The following is a 19,577-nucleotide window of genomic DNA, read 5'->3' on the forward strand; positions in this document are numbered from 1 at the left end:
TTTTGAGGCTTTATCTTGCACCGCCCTGTGAGGGCCGCTGTAGACGTACACATCTTCAAGACTTCGGTCCACAGACCTCACAGAACTTGGGGAAGGAGATCGTTTGGCATCTTCACTCCAGCCTTTGTATAGCGTGATATCTACTCCCTCTCGATTCTAGAAGAGATCTATGCATACCGAGAGCAGAGGTAGGAACAGATAAGAAGCAGTCTATGGAACTTCATGGAAATGCCACTTTCGACGAAAAGATGGTCATCATCACGCTGCAAAGTGAGAAAATCCAAGACGGTCTATAATCGCAAGCGGTGGAGTATCGATGATGCTGGATGTCTAAAAAAAAAAATAACGGTCGGTCGTGATAGAGAGTGTGAAAACTGAGTGCAGGACTTTTCGGATTGGCGATTCCGAATAAATTTATTTGGTGATGAGGTTCAAGAAGTCCGCCACGATGAGAGTGACCATACTGTCAGAAATAACGGGTTAGTCTCCGCTTAGGCAAGGGTGGGGAAGGACAAAAACTAACGCGTGGGGCGCAATGCGAATATAGTATGTTCCGAACCCGCGGTAGAACCTCAACCAACCCTCCTCCTTCACGACCTTGCGAGCGCAATGCAGCACTCCTTTGTAGGGTAACTCTCCCGTCTTTGGGTCCTTTTGCTGCTTTTGCAGGCGGGTCTTGATGAAGTCAAAGGGCAGGGAGAAGAAACTGGCGAAGAAACCGGCAATCGCAGAGGCTGCGAAGGTCTGGCTCTGCGGGGACAGGTTCGTGTGAGCCTTCAGCTGCGATTTTGACTCAGAGAAGAAGGCCAGCTGGCCCAGGTTGAGAGCCATGGCGCGAACAACCGTAGGCAGGCATCCTGCCCAGAGTGACGTGATGCCCTCGTTCTTGGAGATCCGCACCAGGGCATCGACCACAGAGCGGTAGTTGGCACGAGCCTCTGGCGGCTTCAAGCCGTCAGACTGCATGCGAATGAGGGCCAGATCCGCCGGATTCCCGATCATGGCTGCTAGTCCACCCGCGCTCAGTCCGGCAACGGCACGCTCGCCGAAGGTGACTTTTCGGCCAGCAGAGTCGGCCCGGCGGTTGAGGATGCCAATGAAGGTGTCGAAAAATCCTAAGCGGGCCGTGGTGTAGACGGCTTGTCGAAGCAGACCGGCACTCAATCCGGTGTACAGATCCAGCACCTTTCCAGAGGCGATGATGTTCCTGGTGACACTGAGAGCTGTGGGCCGAGGGCCAGTCCGTTGACCCTCTCCGGCCAGCTGCAGGCGAACTTTAATCATGTCAATCGGCTGCACCACGACCGTCGCCGTCATGCCGGCCAGACCGCCGTTAATGAAGGGGAGAGCGGCTCGCACGTAGGGTTGGTGCAGGAAGCTGTTCGCTGCCTGGGAGGGGTTCTCAAAGGCATTCTTCGTGGTTTCTCTGGCCGACTTGGCCGCATTGCTGGCGGATTCCGAGAAGGATTTGGATGCCATGGTGACAGAAACTTCGATCCCGATTTAGTGATGGTTGCACTCTTCTCGAGGTTAGCTTATCATCCGTAGACATGGTATGCTCATCCTCGTATAAGGCTGCCTTCATTGCACTTTTCCAAACCACCGCAGAGCGTTCAGTGGGTGAAGCAAGAGGCAACTCACCAGGTCCTGTTACACAGTCAGTCTGAGCAGCCTTCTACAAGGCCCAGCTTGTCAAGCAGATATTTTCCACAAGAACAGGAACTCCCCGTGATCGATGGCTGCGGCGGAATATAGATCCGGAGGTATACAAGTAATCTGACAAGAGAGGGGTGATGCACGTCTGCGACGTGAGGGGAAAGAGAAGGGGAGAAAGAGGAGACCAGGAAGAGCAGGAAGTCAATTAATGGGTTGGTGAGGAAGGTCCCAAGGGTCGATACCTGGTTGGGGAAGGAACACCCAGGGAAGGAGCGGCGGGAGCAGAGGATGATGGCAGTCACGCGTGCTTGCGCAGGACAACCACAAGGGGTGCGGGGAAGGAGCCTTGGCTGATGACAGACCTGCTGAGGGGATACAGCTATATATGCTGCTGTCGTGTCCAATCTGATGCACGGAGGATGAGGTGGGCGACGGCAATACGGGGGAACGGAGGACAGGGAATGGGAAGTTGCCGGCGGCAGGTGCGACCGATGACCCCAGTTGCAACCCCAGACAGCACAATCAGTGGACTCTCTGCTTGGGCAGGAGACAGGTTGGCAGAGCAAATGAGACGGGAAGAGGGTAGCAGGGGGCCACGCGAGTGCTGGGGGATATATAGGCATTGGAAGTACATCGGGGTACCTGGTAAGTACCGTGGAGAGCGGCCCCAGCTCCCAAGCAGGATGGGCGCGGGAGAGAACTGTCTCTCCATCCAGCTACCTAGGTAGATTGGCTTCAGATGAGACGAAACTACCAATGGCGGATTTCGAGACAGGCCCTTTGATGTGGCTCCATTTCAGAGTCGACATCGACGTATCGCAGACTGGAGCTCCACCAGGAGGAATAGGGCGAACGGAGGACTTCGGGAAGATGAACGCTGTCAAAGAGCCAGATGGATGGGACGGCAAGCCGGCAGGAGCCAGGGTCCTAGCTGGTTGGGCAGGGATGGGTGGACCAGCCCTGCCAGTGGCTATCCACGATGAGCTCGCATACACACGAGGTACTTGGAGGTACTTCATGCTCTACGATTGTCCTCGATCGCCCGATCATGCTGGTGAAATGCGGGGTATGGCGCTCTGCATGCCCGCAAGGCCAATGAGCATCCATGACCCCAGCGTCCTGAGCCAGCAGTCGATCGAGACGCGGAGAACTCTCTCAAGCCAACTGACCATACAATTAAGACACCTGTCCGGCAGCCTTTTCCGCCCGTACGAGGTTGCCGCCGTGGATGCCGACAGTCGAGGGCGCAGAGCACTCTGATGATGCTCTCTGCAGCTCCCCACATGGCCTGCACCGTGCAGGACCCGCCCACGTCATGATCGCTCCCATCCCCGTTTCGGTTAGCCCCGACGCTATAGCGCCGTCCTGCCTGCGCCTTCCCTGGTTGGGCGCCCACGAGAATCGTCCCGGGGATCGCTTCCGGCTTCCTCCGGTGCCTGCCAACTATATGTCCGCCAGGCTTCATGCACACATTCGCATTGACACTGCGCGAACAATGGCCCTGCAACAAGCTGAACCCGGATCGTGGTCATCTGTCTGCATCACTTGTCCATGGATCTTGACCGGCTTCATCTCGGGTTCCCGAGGTAGTGTATCCGGGCCATAGTCGGCAAAGGTCTTTCGGTTATCGGGTCAGCAATAATCCCTTCATCCGATGCCGTCTACTTAGCCTCAGCGATTATTTGAAGCCATCCAAAAATAAAAATTCCGCCTGTTGAATCATCCGATTGCAACGGCGGAATAATATTCCTGGGGGGCATTGAATGCGAGAATCGGCGTCGAACTCGACCTACATGAGACAGAGAGTATTCCGAAGTCAATGTGGGAGTCCGCCCAATATCGGCCTTAGCAATAATAATCAACAATGACACTTCATTCGCAATGATTCCGATTGGCCCGGGAGGTGCCATGGCCCCCGTGCGACTACCTATATATCCGAATGGAGGAGGAGCGGAGCCGGTCGTTGAACCGAGAATCGGATCTTACTTCGTCATTATCAACACTTCCTCCGCCTGGAGTACTCTCTTCAAGGGAATGATGAATTACGATGCTCATCCGGTCTCTCTGGTGCTTGCTACTGGATAGGATGGGAATGATCGAGAATCGTCTCTCCTTACCCTCGACGTATGTGTATGGCATGTGTCTATCCCTAATATACAGCCCGAACAGATCAGGACTTAAGTGTCCGGAGTCAGCCCCTGCATTAGTGTCTGGAAATCGGAAAGCGATAATGGCAATCAAGCATCGAGTACTAGCGACGGTACAGTACTCCGTGAAGAAGAACCCTGTACAGAGTACCGAGTCAGAATACGAAGTCCAGCTACAGACTAATCATTATGGGGCCCAGCCCCACGACGCGGGACAGCATGCAGATTCAGGTGAAGATGAGAAGCGTTCATATCACGAGTGGGATGAAATCTGGGGCTGATCCTAGCTCTCAAGGGTTCCAAAGTTTCCAAACTCCCTCTGCCGTTCCCGGGTGCCGAGACCGGGGACCTCCAAGTAGGCTATGATATAGGCTATCGTCTTCCCCGGCTTACTACACTACTCACAGGAACAAATCTTCGGCAGGCGAGTACACATTACCAGATATTGCTCCACTGCTCGTTCTTTTTTCACTCATAAATCCAATCATTTGTTGTCTATGCGATTAATAATGGCACACAGAGAGGAATAGTGGCTTATATCTCGGAAGTCATGTCGGTAATTTTATATTATGCCACACACGGTTTCTCCGGGAGTGTTGCCTGGTGGTGCTTCTCAAAATGTCAGAGTATAGTACGAAACAGGTGTCATGCCATCTTTCGTTTGGCTGAGTTGGTAAACGCCAACAAAAGAAGTTCTCTCCCTTCTTCTCTCTATAGTTCTCATTGCCCTAACACTTACAAGGAGCCAAGAAACTCCTCTTAACCCTCCGATATGACCTCCTTGTGCATTTATTACTCGGCTACGACATTAGTTTACAAATTTGGCAGATTTCTCGATTCCTGTTTCTTAATTCTTAGCTCTTATTATATATCTATCCATTGAAATAGCTGTCAGGTCTTTCCATCATAGGCTTTATCACGAACACAACATTTTTTTTCCGACAGACCCTTTTCAAGGGGTCTGCACGCTATGATCCAAACGAGATGATCTATTTTTCGTCCATCTTTACGGAACTAATTCCACGTCATGGCAGTGTTGTCCTTCCTAGAATGCAGGTTCTATATCAATGAATGGGTTTCTAGATTACTGTCGCAGGTCCGTACCAGGCACATCTACTACTGAGATCATAACCCTCTTCCTTGGTTACAGCCAGTACATACGACCATGGGGAGTGGAAAACAGGGCTTCCTGTCTGCTCAGCTGTACAGTACTTAAGCCATACTAATTAAGTGCAGTTAATTGTCAGTACTGCCCTAATAAGCAGTTGTATAAGTAGTAGGTAAGTATAGCCAAGCATAGGTAAGCAAGGGAATGCCTTAGAAACATGAGCGTAAGTAAGATAAGTTAGGGAGTAATACGTAAGGTAACGTAGAGGTAGGGTTATAGGCACTAGGACTAAGAATATAGGGCCTTAAATAGGAGAAAAAGGACAGACAATTACTTAATTTTTTTTTCTTGATCCTTTTTGTCGGTAGTAACTAATTCCATATTAGGTATTGTGGTATTTGCTTGCATATGTTCCATAGCATCAATTTTGGCCGTATTATTGCAGTGGACCTTAACAATCTTGTCGCATCGAATTTCTCCTAGTTCTCGTGAAGTTGATGATCTCTTTCTTTGCAACGATGACTTCCAACCCACTTCCGGCATTGAAACCACACGGACCGCTGTCTGACTTCTATGCATGTAGGCTGATATTGCTTTCAAGGTTTGATTTTGTTTGGCATTAGTATTAGGTATAATAGTGATGGAACCTGCCATGAGTGCACCCACCAGACCTCGCCGTTGCTGCCTAAGGTTGGAAGGTAGGGGTATAGTCTTGGACTCGAATCGGGTTGGGAAATCCCCATGCCTTTTTAATAATCATTTTGGTCTGAGGGGGCGCCCATGCTTCCAGACTCAATTTATCACAATGTCAAAGTTCATACAGCCTGTTGGTTTATTACCAGTGTGTTGTCCGTCCTATGATAACTACCTCTCATAATACTCCTCCTACACAACAGTTCGTTGTTCATGTTCTCTTGTTTTCCATGTCTCACAAAACCCCCGTGGTCTTTTGTCGCTCTTTACTTCCTCCAAGACCTTGACCGGCGGCTATTGAGCCTTTCCAAATGGCTGAACTAGGTGCCCTTGAAGTCTAGCTAACTAAACCGGCCACTCATATAAGAGGAAGGCACTAAGATTAAGTATCGGCCTCCCTAGGAGTTTTAGACGCAGCTCGATTGATTAGTCCTTAATCCCTGTCTTTAGTGCATATGCATATTGTCAACTGCAGCATCTAGACCTCTGGATCAATCAAGTGGGGAAAAGTTAGTAAGAATGGTTTTTGTGCCTTGACAGCAGTAGTTTATATAGGTGCCCGATTGCTGTATCTATACTATAATGTTTCCCTCAAGCCAGAGATCCACTCGGATTGTTAGGACCAAAAGTTCCATACCCAGTATAACTGATCTGCAACTGGAAGGTGAGAGTCACTACGTATTCTCTGCTAAGCAAGTATTCTCTACTAAGCTAATATTTTTACAGTGTGTTCTACCCTGATCAAGAGTTAACATTAATCACAATTTGTCAACCTCTTTGCCATCCCCTCTTCAGGACATCGCTGTTCTTTATCAAATCAATCATGTGCAAGGAATACAGAACCGTATACATGTTCTCTGGAGGTGGTTGCAAAATCGGCGAATGCGACAAGATCGAGTACACGGCAGATCCATGCCCAGACAAACCTGACAGTGGTATTCGACACTGTCACAGGTACCAGATGATTCATGCTGGATCGACTAGGAGAAAGGGTCCCCGTCCAGGTCATAATCACGACAATCAGGGCGATAGCTCGAATTTGGCCTAGGCAGATAAGTTAAATAAATCTTAATTTTTTTAGGTTAGTCGCTTGCTGACATGTTTTCCAGGTACGCACCATCTACTAGAACAGCTGCCCGATATGCTCATATGGTCATGTTCCGTTCGAAGTTCAAGAGTATATAATTACTATTCACCTAAAAGGGACAATTAGTATGTAATATAATTTTTGAGCCATTAATCGTGGTGATGGATTTGGATCTATTTGGCTATACATGCTATAATGTTGATAAACAATTCGGCTGAGCTTGAAACCACAGAGGTAGTTTAGGGATATCTTGTGTGACTGTGGTAACCTTAGTCTACTGCATTATTCATTGTCTGACTAGTGGTATCGAAACTAACAACGTTATCTTTGTTCTAATGTCCATCTGACAGATGAGTTGTGGGTGACCATGCTTCTAAATCAAGGATGTCTTTGGCAGAGCGATATCTCCTTTTCCAGCAGTTCCTAATAATCTCTCCAAGCAGGAGCTCCTCGGTGCTTGGGAAGATCTCTTTTCTAAATAATGACTCGATGGATTCATCACTTAGGTCTTCGTAGGGACTTTGACCAGCCACAAGTTCATAGAGTGATGAACCCAGTGCAAATAGATCTGATTCCACAGTATTGTCTGCCTCAGGATCTCGAGGGAGATAATGACTTGGACTCTCAACTCCTAGTGCTGGTCTCGCTTCTAATCCAAGGTCTGGCTGGGGGTCAAATCCTGATGCATTGAAGTCGCTAAGGCGAGCATTTAAACCTGCATCTACCAGCCACTGATCAAGTCTGATATCAGAATGCCTAACGCCCTTTGAGTGGATATATGCAATGCTTTCAATCATTTGATAGGCCCAACGCTTCAGGTCTGCCTCTATAATGCTTGCACGATTGCTGTTGATATATTGCTTAAGATTGCCGTTTTCATAGTATTCGAGATCGATGTATTCCCTATGGGGACCAATAGACAAGCATGTGGCAATAAGTGGATGCTTTCCCAAAATAAGGTAGACGTCAGCTTCATTACGACATGCTTCCATATTCTGCTCCGTAATGCCGACATCGTCAGGGAGAACGTGACATTCTTTTCTGACGGTGTTTCGGATACGGTAAGTTTTGGCGCTCATGCCAACCATAAGCAGTTCGCGTTCTGGAACACTAGATGGCGACACAACTTCCTGGGAAACCTCTGCCGACTCTTCGACATCTGGCAGTCTCTTGATAAGTGGGAAAAAGAGACGTAGCAGCCTTTGGAAGGGACAAGAAATCAAGTGCCATAACGTAGACCATACTGGCCAGTTATGGAGACTGATGAAAAAGCCCATCTGGAGTTCTAAAAACGTCGAGCTTAGATTTGAAAGTCAATTCAAAATTGAATCTGGCTGCATGTATGATGGAAAAGAAGCTTTAGAGGGGAGCAGCAAGTTCGTTGACCTTCGGTTCGAAGCATGTTGATAAAAGGATTGATGATTCTGATTCCCAGAGGTCTCTGCTCGGGGGTGCTTGGTAGGTAAGCACCTTGACCATACCGAATACGGAGTAGGACTTGTCCGATGTCCACGTGACAGTCATTCACGTGATTTTGTCCTCAGGCATCAACAGAACTATATTGTTCTGCAATCAATAGTTCCAACCTATATATAGGTAGGATAAGTAGCAGCCTTGTTAGAATGGTATGGCGTAAAGATGCTAGGTACACGGTTCTAAGCAGCTATACAGACAAAGAGGTGATATATCTACAGCCAGATTTTGCCTGTGCCAGGGATGAGGAAACACGGAGGCTAAGGAGGGATTTAGGGCAATTTACTCAATAGGGAGTTAGACAAGGGGCTTGAGGATAGAAATATCTTTAACACTACGCTATTGCTTATCATTATCATTATTATTATTTACTACATTTGGTTTGGCTATGTATTATACCTCGTATCGCTTTCTTCCTTTTCTTTTAGGCGGGGTATAGAGGTGGACCTTCTGCATAGTGACGTGTATATATAGTCTGCTGGATCAGGTATAGATCCTACCTACCTAACTAGCCTCCATATCGAAATAATCGATAAAACACCATGAAAATACACTACGAGTGACATAAATTTTATTTGTTCGAATCAGATTCGGCTCATAGGTCGAACGATAGAGAGGTTTGCATAGAAAGACAGGAGCACAGTCAGGCAGAAAAAAACTATTGACCAATACCTCCTAGGTAGGTATTGCCCCCTGCCTGCAGGTACTGCAAACCATCCACCTACTATGTAATACTGTACCTGAAGGTTAGTTTACCCCGCGCCGATCTCTCACCCCAGGATGAAGCCCCATGCTCAGTTCAGCTTTCCTATATCACCATCTGGCAGAGGCCAGATCAAGAAATTTTGATAAGCATTCACCTAGCCTGATCCATTTCATCCATTGAATCACCACAAAATGTCGAGACACAGTCCAGGAGATGGAGAGGGAATACCCAGCCCGCACCATGCAGGAAATCACAAACGTCTTGGGGACATCGGTCGCTGAATTCATGAAAAAGCCGTGGAAGGACCGAAAAAATGTTTATCGCGATGCTTTGACAGCCGATGGCTTCCTCTTGAAGCTAGACCCTGGAGTTCAGGATGAAGAAGAAGAGCTGCTGGGGCCGGCGTTGTTGCTCTTGAAGCGAGACGTCACTGGCAACAAAAGGTTGTCAGAGGAGGCCCAGAGGATCTATTACTCGCACAATGCCTTTCGAGTCCGGGCCCCTTGGCTTCGTGAGTTCTTTGGCCGGCGGCACCGTGAAGATGGCCACTTTGACCCGAGGCTGTGGGTGCGACGCCTCAGTATCATGCTGTACCGCGACGACGAAGACGAGGAAGAGGAACAGGGGGTGGTTGCAAAGACTTTACAATTCCTGATGAAATGCGATCGGCTGAGAGATGTGACCTTCGAGATAAAAGACTCCGGGAGAGAGGGCGACGAGTTACTAGCAGACTTGCTAAACAGCACCCAGCCTAGCCTTCAAGAGCTGGACCGCCGACTAGAGCGAGGAGTTATGGTCATCCGGGAGAAGGCAGTGCATGACATGGGCGGCTATCTAGAACCGGAGGTGGTCCCTCTGCCTTGATGGGATGAAGAGAAAAAGAAGATAATGAAAGAAGCAGAATTTGACTGGTGGGACACGCTAGATGACACCGATGAGAGCGCGGAATGGGAAGATGATACTATCTAGCTACAGTAGATTTGCATATCCAATGTCGGAACAAAAAATTAGGTGAAAGGCAAATTGATGTATGATATTACTGTATTTCGAGGTATCAGTTAGACAAAAAAGGCGAGAATTCGACGGTTTTGATCTCCAAATGACTCAAACTTTAAACTTAGGGGCTGAGACTGGCATTGAGAAACGCTCCCATCTGCTTTACCCACCTAGTCTGACGGCTCTCTCCGACAAGAGCCTGGAAACCTGACGGGACATCCCGTACAGATCATCATGGAATCAGAGGGAAGAGCCAAAGTGAGGGATCTCACATCAGGAAAATAGGATCTAGGTGGAAGATCCCATAAGGCTGAGGAGTGATGACAAAGAAGCTCTATACAAGATTGTCCCTCTGCCAGGTATATAATCTTCCTCTATTTCCTTACTCCAGCTTTGACTTCCTGTAGTTAAGCAACCAAATGAGATTCTCTTGATTATGCCATCACACATAGCTTCCTTGTACCACAGACCTACCTAATCCTCGACTGGAAACTTCCTACCAAGCTCTTCCTTTGTGCCTATTTACCTTGCACTCAGCTTCTACCAGTTGACTACTCCACCTGCATCTGCTGCACTCGAAGAGTTACTTTCTGCTAGTTGGTCCAGACTTTCTTTCCTGACGTTCCGTCACTGCTGTCGTGATTAACCAGCCTGCAGCTTTGTGCGTCAAGGACGATCCTATCGATTTTTTCCTCATAAATCACAACATGATGGATTTCCTCAATTCTGTTCTCGAATGCCTCACTGGCAATGCACGCGTAATGTCAACTGCCAACAAACACAGCGAGAAAACTACAATTCTCACTCATACCTCTACCAAACGTTCAAGTGAAGAAATTGCGAACAACATCCTTTCCACACTCTTCACATCCGACAAGGTCGATGCGTACGTGAAGAAAAGACTAAACGAGATGGTCGGAGAATACGGCTGGACCCGATCCATCGCGACAGCAATCCTCCAGCGTATGAAAAACGCCATTCAACAAGGAACTGCCATGGGTCCAACTATCAAGGACGCGTTCACAAAAGCCACCGACGCAGCCGTCGACTTTGCGCGCGACCATCCAGTCTACTGCACCATCGTCACTTTGGGAATACGGGTCCTTCTTATGCCCTGGGTGATCGAGGCATTGGGGTTCGGAGAGTTGGGACCGATTGAGGGAACGTTTGCGTCATGGTGGCAGGCACGATAAGCGGGGTATGTGCCGAGGCGATCGTTGTTCTCTTATTTCCAGCGGTTGGGGATGGTGTGGAAGAAGCACTAGACCAGCAGACGAGTGCGTTGAAGGCTTGTTGGCTGTTGTATTATGTAGATTCGATGAGGTTGGAATTCTTCTCTGCATGCAAAGAACAGAACAAACGCACCAGCCGGATAGCGAATGCGCGCCGATCCATAAGAAATGGAAATAAAATAAAATAAAAGGACTTGAGAGGCCGAGAGTCTGTTCTGAAGACCGTATTCTGTAATTACATGCACCTACTTAGGACCTGACAGACATAATTATATTTTTTCATCTCCTATCTCCTTCAGATATCACCAATACCCTATGATAAATAGGATCGATTACATATAATAGGTGTTCCTTGGCACATATCTTTTAGAATGTAATGCACACGATATATATTCTGTTTAGAAGCCAACCTAAGGTACCTAGGTAGGTAGGTAGCTTTCCACCTTCAGTACCTGCCTACCTACTACTAACAGGTAATCAAGAGGTACCTAAGGTAAGTAAAGTACGTCAAAAACCCTCCCTCTTTCAGCCACCCCACAACAGGGCCAGATATAATTTCTTTGTCTGTCTCCTTGTCAACAAACACAGGCTGAGATGGTGCAGTGGTTAAGTAGCCTAAGTCTCTTATACCTACTAACATCCACATGAACAGCCTGGGTTCGAATCCCTCTGGGTTCAAAGAACCCCAATATTTTAAAAAAAACAATATAGACAGGTGGATAGTAAAATCCCTGCCCGCCAAAAGCATAGGTGGGGGTTTTCGTAGCACCAGCGGGTCCTGGGAGGGTGGACCCCTGGTGTGAGCTTTTTTACATCTCTCTCTCTCTTTTTTTTAATATTCATCTCACTTGGTGAGTCAGTGTGAGGTGAGTAGTGAGGTAAGTAAGGTGAGATGAGGTTATTGTAGTTTCCCTTTTTGGAACCGATAAACAAGGTATGGCCCCACCATAGAGCTACCTAGCTCCTGACTACTTAGGTGCTGACAGGACATCACACAACCTTGCCTGTCTCTGAAAAAAAAAAGAAAAGAAAGAAAAAGATAGAGTGATGAAACCAAAATCTACGGCAGCTAACAACATCCAATGCCGGACGGAGTTAATTTTTTCCAAACCGCTATCTCCCTGGCTAGTTAATAATCGCTGGAATTTGGTCGAATAATCTCCGATGTGGGGTCTTCCCGTCTTGGTCAGGTACGGAGTACAGTAGTACGGCGGTGATAACGGCTGCGGGACAGACACTATATAAATAGGTTAACCTACAAGATATACGTCCTAAGTGCGGGGAGTCTGTCCAGTTGACAAACAAACAGACAGGCTACTCTACTCTCTACTCTCTATATAGAAGGAAAACAGTGTTGACTGTGTCAACATGGCAGTCGAGCAAGTCCCGATTTGTCAGACGAGATTCAAGCTGAACAATGGTTTGTTGTCCATCTTCTTTATGTCCCGTACAGTACATAACTAACTTTGTTGTCATTTAGGGACCTCCATCCCAGCCATAGGCCTAGGCACCTGGCAAGGCCGCCACGGCGCCGCGGACGAAGATCAACTGCGCGATTCGATCGTTCACGCCCTGCGTTCCGGGTACCGGCTCATCGACACCGCCACGCTGTACGGCGTCGAGCACATCGTCGGCCAGGCCATCCGCGCGAGCAGCGTGCCGCGCGAGGACATCACCGTCGTGACCAAGTTCTGGGGGGACATGCACCACGACCCGGCGACGTCGCTGCAGCGGTCGCTGACAGCGCTGGGGCTGGAGTACGTCGACATACTGCTGATGCACTGGCCGTGCGCGCTGACGCCGGACGGGAAAAAGCCGCTTATGCCGGACGAGTCCCCCACGTACGTCGAGACGTGGAAGTTGATGGAGAAGCTGGTCGATGGCAGCAACAGCGAGACGGCCAAGCAGTGCAGGGCCATCGGCGTCAGTAACTTCACGCAGAAACTGCTCGATGTCCTGCTGAAAGAGGCGACGATCGTGCCGGTCGTGAACCAGGTGGAGTTGCATGCGCTGAACCCGAATTTCAATCTCGTGCCCTACTGTCAGTCCAAGGGTATCCAAGTTATGAGTTGGAGGTAACCACGCCATCTTTTTTAACACCCTCGAAGGGGTTATTCTCTTCCAGAACGAAAGCTAATGAAACCGATTTCTTCACTACAGCACCCTCGGAGGCCGCCACGCGCCCCAGATCCTAACACACCCGCTCTTCGTCAACATCGCCAAGAACCACAACTGCTCGCCCGCAGTGGTATCGCTGTCGTGGGCAGTGCAGCGCGGCATCGTCGTGATACCCAAGAGCGGCACGCCGGCCCGGATCGAGGAGAACATCCGGCTGGTGACGCTGACGGATGAGGAGATGGAGACGATGAACAACGCGCATCGCACGGTGGGAAAGGTTCGCATCTCGGATGGGATCACCTCCCTGCAGTACGATATCCCCGGAAAAGGCGTCACGCTGCTCGGGTGGACGAACCAGGAGTTTGGGTTTGAGGATGAGCAGGGGAATTGGTTGACGTAGATGGAACTTTTTTTTCTCCTATTATACTATCAGAGTGGTGTGCCTGCAAATCATACATCAGAGCGCCTAAGTTGTAAATACAGTATACACTCTCATGCCTGTTGGAGATAAGAAAGACCTTTGCTACAACGCTGCTATAGCTGCTACTACTACTGTTCATATCGCGGAAATTATCATGTTGATATTTCTTTCATTTCAATACTAGCCTATAGGTGGCCCGATCAGGTGCCTAGGGAAACTCTCCCTATCCAAATACATATAACCCAGAGAATATCCCATTAAAAAAAATAAACAGTAACCATGCCGTGACAAGGTAGGGGTAAAAATGCAGGGAATAATGCAGATGCAACAAACACACTCTAGAATAATGATCAACACCAGATATGCCCGAGCTGGCCGCAGTATTCATTCTTCAGCATGCGGCAAAAAAGGAAATAAAGGAAATAATGTCAATCTCATCCCTTGGGACTAACGTTTAATCCACAACGGGAGCCGCCTCAATGACCTCCTTCGTCGCCTGGTCGGCGTATTTCTTGAAGTTCTCGTTGAACAGCTTGGCCAGCTTGATCAACTCGTCCTCGAAAGGAACCGACGCTGACCAGCTGACCTTCGGGTTCAGCAGCTCAGAAGGCACACCAGGGCACGACTTGGGAATGTGGAGGTTGAACACTGGGTAGACCTCGTACTCGGCCTTGGCGAGTTCGCCGCTGTGGATGGCGTCCAGGATGGCACGAGTGTACTTCAGCGGGCAACGCTTGCCTCCGGTCGTGGCGCCAGCGCCAACCCAGCCGGTGTTGAGCAGCCACGCGTTGACCTTGTGCTCAGCGATCTTCTCAGCCAGCATCTTCGCATAGCGCATCGGGTGCAGAGCCAGGAAGGGCTGGGCGAAACACGACGAGAATGTCGCCTGCGGTTCCGTCACACCATCCTCAGTGCCGGCCATCTTGGAGGTGTAACCGGAAATGAAGTGGAACATGGTCTGCTCCGTGGTGAGCTTGGAGATCGGCGGCAGCACACCACGGGCGTCGCAGGTCAAGAGGATGATGTTGGAGGGATGCTTGTCGGTGATGCAAGGAATCTTGGAATTGGAAATGTATTCAATGGGGTAGGCGCTGTCATAGAGATCAGTAACCTGTCATCGTGTACGTCTGTCCATGAATCAAAAAACTTACCAGCGAGTGTTCTCAGTAAGGGTGGCGTCGTCGTAGTCGACGACACGGGTCGTGGGGTCGAAGACCACGTTCTCCAAGACGGAGCCAAACTTGATGGCGTTGAAAATGTCGGGTTCCTTCTCAGCCGACAAACCAATGCACTTGGCGTAGCACTGCTCAGTTGAATTAGCTTAAGGGAACACCATCACGACTGGTTGGGTTTCAACTTACGCCTCCCTCAATGTTGAAGATTCCGCGGTCCGTCCAGCAGTGCTCGTCGTCACCAATCAGACGACGCTTAGGGTCAGCAGACAAGGTGGTCTTGCCCGTACCCGACAGACCGAAGAAGACAGTCACGTCTCCGTTCTCGCCCTCGTTGGCCGAGGAGTGCAGGGTCAGGACATTGTGCTTGATGGGCATCTCGTAAAACAAGATGGTAAAGACACCCTTCTTCATCTCTCCGGCGTACTCGGTACCCAGGATGACCATCTCCCTTTCGGCGAAGTTGATGGCCACCGACGTGGCCGAGGTCATACCCTCGGTGAAGCGGTTGGCCGGGAAGGAACCGGCATTGTAGATGACATAGTCTGGGTGGAAGTGCTCGAGCTCCTCCCGGCTGGGACGGATGAGCATGTTGCGCATGAACAGCGCATGGTAGGCGCGAGCGCAGACGACACGGACACTGATACGGTATCTCTCGTCCCAGCCGGCATACCCATCAATCACGTAGATTCGGTTTCGCGTGTTGAGATAGTCGACGGCGCGCTCGCGGTTGATTCGCCAGACCTGCCAGTCTCCGTTAGTAACGATTACGTCATGTCACGTGACTGAGACCACCCGAATTGCGGGGAAAGCTGCAAGGACGAGCCGAGAGCCGGGGGAAAGGAAGAAAAGGCAGCAAGGAGGAAGCAGCGACGAGAACAGATGTCGAGTGGCAAAAGAATGGTGCTGAATCCATTCTCGAGTCCAGTCTCCCATTGCGGTTCTCAAAAATCGCGCATTCCTCAAGTTGATGCAGAAGGGGTGTACCAAAAAGAGCAGTGCGGCGGCTGCTTGCATATGCAAGGAAACATCATCCGACAAGTGGAGCCGGTACAAGCTCAAAAGCGCACGCGACATCACAAGATCCGATCAAAAAAAAAAGCCGCAAAATAATGTAGCACATGCCGGGTCAACTGAGAAAACATACCTCTGGACTCATCGGCTTGTTGACCGGTCCCCACCAGACCTCATTCTCGGAGGTTGGCTCCTTGACAATACGCTTGTCTGATGGAGAGCGGCCGGTTTTGTGACCCGAGTATGCAGTCAGAGCTCCGGACGACGTGATGGCCGTTCCAGTCTCGTAGACAAGAGCATCTTCGTAGAGGGCAGGAACCGAGGGGTTGGCAACCTAGACAACAGGGATCAGATTAGCAAACGAAAATGGCTCAGTCCGACATGTTGTGCTTCGTAGCCGGCAATCGAAATGGCAGCATTATCGATGCCGCCATCCGTCGGGTTGGTCATGGAAGGTTGAGGCATTTCTTACAATTGCGACACGCTCGTAGTCAATGTGGGCAGTTTCGTGGAGTTCCTCTTCCAGTTCCGTGTGTCCTTTGCCAGGCCTATAGTTGCAAGTCAGTCGACGGCGTGGTCATTGAAGGCTCAGGAGGTCAGTGGTCAACGTACTGAACACCGCCTGGGTGCAGAGCAGTCCTGTTCACGGATTTGGCGATCATCTTGAGAGATGAAGAGTGGTAGTTGTTGTACTGTTGCTTCGCAATCTGCTGGCGGATGAAGTCTGAGTGACCAGGACCAGGAGAGACTGGGCGAAGGAGGGGTATATTAGTAGCCGTGGAGGACACTGCACCAGCGGGATTCATCGCGATTGATGAAGCCAGGGAGGACATTTAGTCTTCAATGTCCCATGTGGTTCTCCACAGTTCCACGGAAGATACCGGGGCGATATGGCGGAGCTGGGAGTTGGGCAGAATTGCCGTGGAGGTGAGTGGTGGTGAAGCCGCGACGAGCGTGTCCGAAATGACCCGAACGACGGAAGGGAACACGCAGGGTCGAGATAACCCGAATGCGGCCAGGTACTAGTAACGAGGCAAGCACGCGAGAGTAGCCACTGAGCGCGATTATCGTCAAAATAATGCCCAATAGAATGGAATTTGGAGGCGACAGAATGATTCTACGCTGGCAAGGCGTGGAAGAGGGAGCGGAATGCACACTTGCTCTAGCGGGCGGCAGGATCACTTGACTACAGCTCTTGCATAGAATTTATATTTTTTTTCGGTTTACCGTCAGAACTCCTATTATTCATAGATCCAGTCTCAACTGGTGGAATGCAGGCACTCAATACGTCTGTCGGGGTCCTACATCTGGGGTAGGATTGATGACGATGATCTCACGAATCCTCAATGGTCGCATCATTTCTTTCCATGGCTGTCAATTAAGTTTGAAGTTCCAGAGGATCTTCTACGCAGACGCAGATGTTTCTGGGACGTGACCTCATCATGGCAGAATAAGCACTACAAATGCCGAAACAAGATCGCTGTGACTGTATGAACGGCAAGTAGATATCCTTGTAGTATAGTACAGAACAGGCGTACATACTTCTGACTGATCCTCGGCGACGACGAGGTGAATGGCAAGGGACCAATACTATTACACGGAAACTGCTTCGCCTCGCCAGTGGCTCTCTCCATTGATCCGCGATGCCTGCTGACTGCGGAGAAGCCAGGCCGGCGGCGAGCCAGGCGTCGTGGGGCAGCTGCAGAGGTGACGCAGGCGATCCGGACGAAAGCGGCCCAGGCCCCGCACCCGGCATGGGCTCGGCTAAGCCTTTCGCCTGCAGCCGGGCTAGCACCAGCTGGGTAAGCCTCCGCTGCATCTCCCCAGACCATCGCAGCATACAGAGTACTCGTACAGTATGAACATGGCTCTCAAGAGAATGCGAATGAAAAGGAGGTCGTGTTTGTAGTATGATGCATCATGTCTCCAGACAGTCGACGGGCACTTGTATATCGCCACACAAGCAGTCCTTTCTTTGAAAGGGAGACGCAGGCTGCTGTATTCAATCAGCCCCACTCGGGAAGATCAGCGAACGGCAGTCAATATCACAATGGCACACGAGACTCCAGATACTTGGCAGACACGTCATGACGCAGGACCCCGTATATGTCACAGCAGTACTGTAGGCTTCCTAGAGACATCCACACACGAGCCATTGGCAGCTATTTTTGCGTTCTTTTCGAAAGAAACAGAACTAGGGGAAGATCAAGAGAATATCATCAAGGGTGCAATGCCTCGATGGAGTATACTGTAGGATACTAAATATCCTGTTCCGAATTATTCCGCAACAAAGATATGAAACCTGGAAGAACTACTACTGCTTGATCGTCCTGCTAGTCTGCACCCTGAAAAGGCCATCATGCTGGACAATTTCATCGATAAGACGTAAGAGTCGTAATTCACTGTGGATATAGCAACCAGAACGCAAAGAATTAACGGGTCATCACTGTTGGCATATCCTTCTGGGATAATCTTCATCTTCGCCTTCTGACCAGAAGAAGAGTCCATCCTGAACCCCTTTGTCAGTTCCCAATTGTACGACATCCATAATAAGCAACTACCAATAAACTGCGGTCCTGGGAGTCCCGTCCTTGCAGGAGGACCCCCGCCTGAGAGCTGAGCCACTCCCATGCCGGTTTTCAATAATCGTGTCGACTATTAGGTCGTCATTGCCTATCAAGTGGTGGCCCCCACCCTTCTTTCGATCGTGCCAGACTCTGGACCTGTCGTTCCAGGCCATCGTGTACACTATTGCAGATATTATGAGTCTTTTCTTTATTGTCTAGGAGACCGGCCCGGTTCTCTGGAATCTGAGGCCGAGGAATTTACCCACGTCACATGTCTGTATGTAGACAAGTGAGGCATTTTTGATTCAAGCATTGCGACACGTTCTTCCTCTCGTTGCAGGTATGAATCAAGCTCCTGTGTAAGGGATGCCCCAGCTGGTCCACTGCAGCTACCTAGACAAAGGTACATTCATTCTGTTCCGTCGCCCGGGGATGTCGGATTCCCAACTCGGTTGGCCCATGTCGGGCCCGTGACCCGGGTCCGTACCCGAAACCCGGTCCCGAGATCCTTACTTAACCGACCCCAGAGGCCAGCCTGCCGTTCCTACATTTCCCGACGCCGTAGATACCCGAGGAGTAGTCAGCGTACGGAGTACGGAGTAGTCCGTACAGAGAGTTGAATATATCTGAAGGAGTGGAAGGTAAATGTCGAGCAATTGCTCCTCTATGACATCATTTTCGTTTCTTGACGTCGGTCGTATTGTTCTGGCGAAGGTGACAGAAAGAGATCGAAAATAAACAGAAGATAGGAAAGAGAATATCAAGTACGGAGTATATGAACCCTAATCATTGATATAGACCGAGCAATATCAGTATTACACTATTCGGTACTTGTTGTCAAGTTTCTTCAACCACTATTTATCCTATCTAACAATCCAGGATTTCTTAGAAATATTATATTCATCTTTGATTTCTATTCTCTGACTTGATGTTGCCATTGCTCAGTAGTAATATACATGATAGATATGTACTCTTTCTGTTCGGAGTACTCCGTACTATGTCATCGCCCGCTGGCTAGTCACGGTGCGGATTGCGGGGTAAGGGGTATCTCCGACACGAGCCGTATGTAACTAAATAAGCCTCCGTTGTTGAAAATAGAACTGATACTTAGTACGGAGAACTCCGTCCGGAGGACTCTAGCCTAGGCCTTGCGGTAATCCTGCACTTAAGTCCAAGATTTGTATCTA

The 19,577-nt window shown here is 49.6% G+C and overlaps 9 protein-coding genes across 9 annotated transcripts; 6 read left to right on the forward strand and 3 right to left on the reverse strand.

Annotated features, from left to right (window-relative positions):
• Positions 1-480: 480 nt before the first annotated feature.
• On the reverse strand, positions 481-1,479 carry T310_0160 (Mitochondrial dicarboxylate carrier protein; the record flags this gene model as incomplete). The annotated part of the gene is made up of 1 exon (XM_013476932.1): positions 481-1,479. The coding sequence occupies one exon, from the start codon at positions 1,477-1,479 to the stop codon at positions 481-483; it is 999 nt and encodes a 332-aa protein (XP_013332386.1).
• Positions 1,480-2,147: 668 nt separating this feature from the next.
• On the forward strand, positions 2,148-3,262 carry T310_0161 (uncharacterized protein; the record flags this gene model as incomplete). Its single annotated transcript, XM_013476933.1, has 3 exons — positions 2,148-2,301; positions 2,396-2,722; positions 2,853-3,262. 3 exons carry the CDS (start codon positions 2,148-2,150, stop codon positions 3,260-3,262), a joined length of 891 nt encoding a protein of 296 aa, XP_013332387.1.
• A 441-nt stretch (positions 3,263-3,703) lies between these two features.
• T310_0162 (uncharacterized protein) lies at positions 3,704-4,084 on the forward strand (the record flags this gene model as incomplete). Its single annotated transcript, XM_013476934.1, has 2 exons — positions 3,704-3,780; positions 3,826-4,084. The coding sequence occupies 2 exons, from the start codon at positions 3,704-3,706 to the stop codon at positions 4,082-4,084; spliced, it is 336 nt and encodes a 111-aa protein (XP_013332388.1).
• A 2,939-nt stretch (positions 4,085-7,023) lies between these two features.
• Positions 7,024-8,093, reverse strand: T310_0163 (uncharacterized protein; the record flags this gene model as incomplete). Its single annotated transcript, XM_013476935.1, has 2 exons — positions 7,024-7,976; positions 8,078-8,093. The coding sequence occupies 2 exons, from the start codon at positions 8,091-8,093 to the stop codon at positions 7,024-7,026; spliced, it is 969 nt and encodes a 322-aa protein (XP_013332389.1).
• Positions 8,094-9,110: 1,017 nt separating this feature from the next.
• On the forward strand, positions 9,111-9,734 carry T310_0164 (uncharacterized protein; the record flags this gene model as incomplete). Its single annotated transcript, XM_013476936.1, has 1 exon — positions 9,111-9,734. The coding sequence occupies one exon, from the start codon at positions 9,111-9,113 to the stop codon at positions 9,732-9,734; it is 624 nt and encodes a 207-aa protein (XP_013332390.1).
• An 839-nt stretch (positions 9,735-10,573) lies between these two features.
• Positions 10,574-11,059, forward strand: T310_0165 (uncharacterized protein; the record flags this gene model as incomplete). The annotated part of the gene is made up of 1 exon (XM_013476937.1): positions 10,574-11,059. The coding sequence occupies one exon, from the start codon at positions 10,574-10,576 to the stop codon at positions 11,057-11,059; it is 486 nt and encodes a 161-aa protein (XP_013332391.1).
• Positions 11,060-12,466: 1,407 nt separating this feature from the next.
• Positions 12,467-13,616, forward strand: T310_0166 (Aldo-keto reductase; the record flags this gene model as incomplete). The annotated part of the gene is made up of 3 exons (XM_013476938.1): positions 12,467-12,518; positions 12,579-13,173; positions 13,259-13,616. The coding sequence occupies 3 exons, from the start codon at positions 12,467-12,469 to the stop codon at positions 13,614-13,616; spliced, it is 1,005 nt and encodes a 334-aa protein (XP_013332392.1).
• A 475-nt stretch (positions 13,617-14,091) lies between these two features.
• Positions 14,092-16,629, reverse strand: T310_0167 (Phosphoenolpyruvate carboxykinase (ATP); the record flags this gene model as incomplete). Its single annotated transcript, XM_013476939.1, has 6 exons — positions 14,092-14,728; positions 14,789-14,940; positions 14,999-15,553; positions 15,957-16,157; positions 16,296-16,371; positions 16,436-16,629. The coding sequence occupies 6 exons, from the start codon at positions 16,627-16,629 to the stop codon at positions 14,092-14,094; spliced, it is 1,815 nt and encodes a 604-aa protein (XP_013332393.1).
• An 837-nt stretch (positions 16,630-17,466) lies between these two features.
• Positions 17,467-19,010, forward strand: T310_0168 (uncharacterized protein; the record flags this gene model as incomplete). Its single annotated transcript, XM_013476940.1, has 5 exons — positions 17,467-17,625; positions 17,754-18,073; positions 18,161-18,208; positions 18,581-18,667; positions 18,731-19,010. 5 exons carry the CDS (start codon positions 17,467-17,469, stop codon positions 19,008-19,010), a joined length of 894 nt encoding a protein of 297 aa, XP_013332394.1.
• Positions 19,011-19,577: the final 567 nt, after the last annotated feature.

Source organism: Rasamsonia emersonii (assembly GCF_000968595.1).
Source record: "Rasamsonia emersonii CBS 393.64 chromosome Unknown ctg1118621759668, whole genome shotgun sequence".
NCBI classification, from domain to species: Eukaryota; Fungi; Ascomycota; class Eurotiomycetes; order Eurotiales; family Trichocomaceae; genus Rasamsonia; species Rasamsonia emersonii.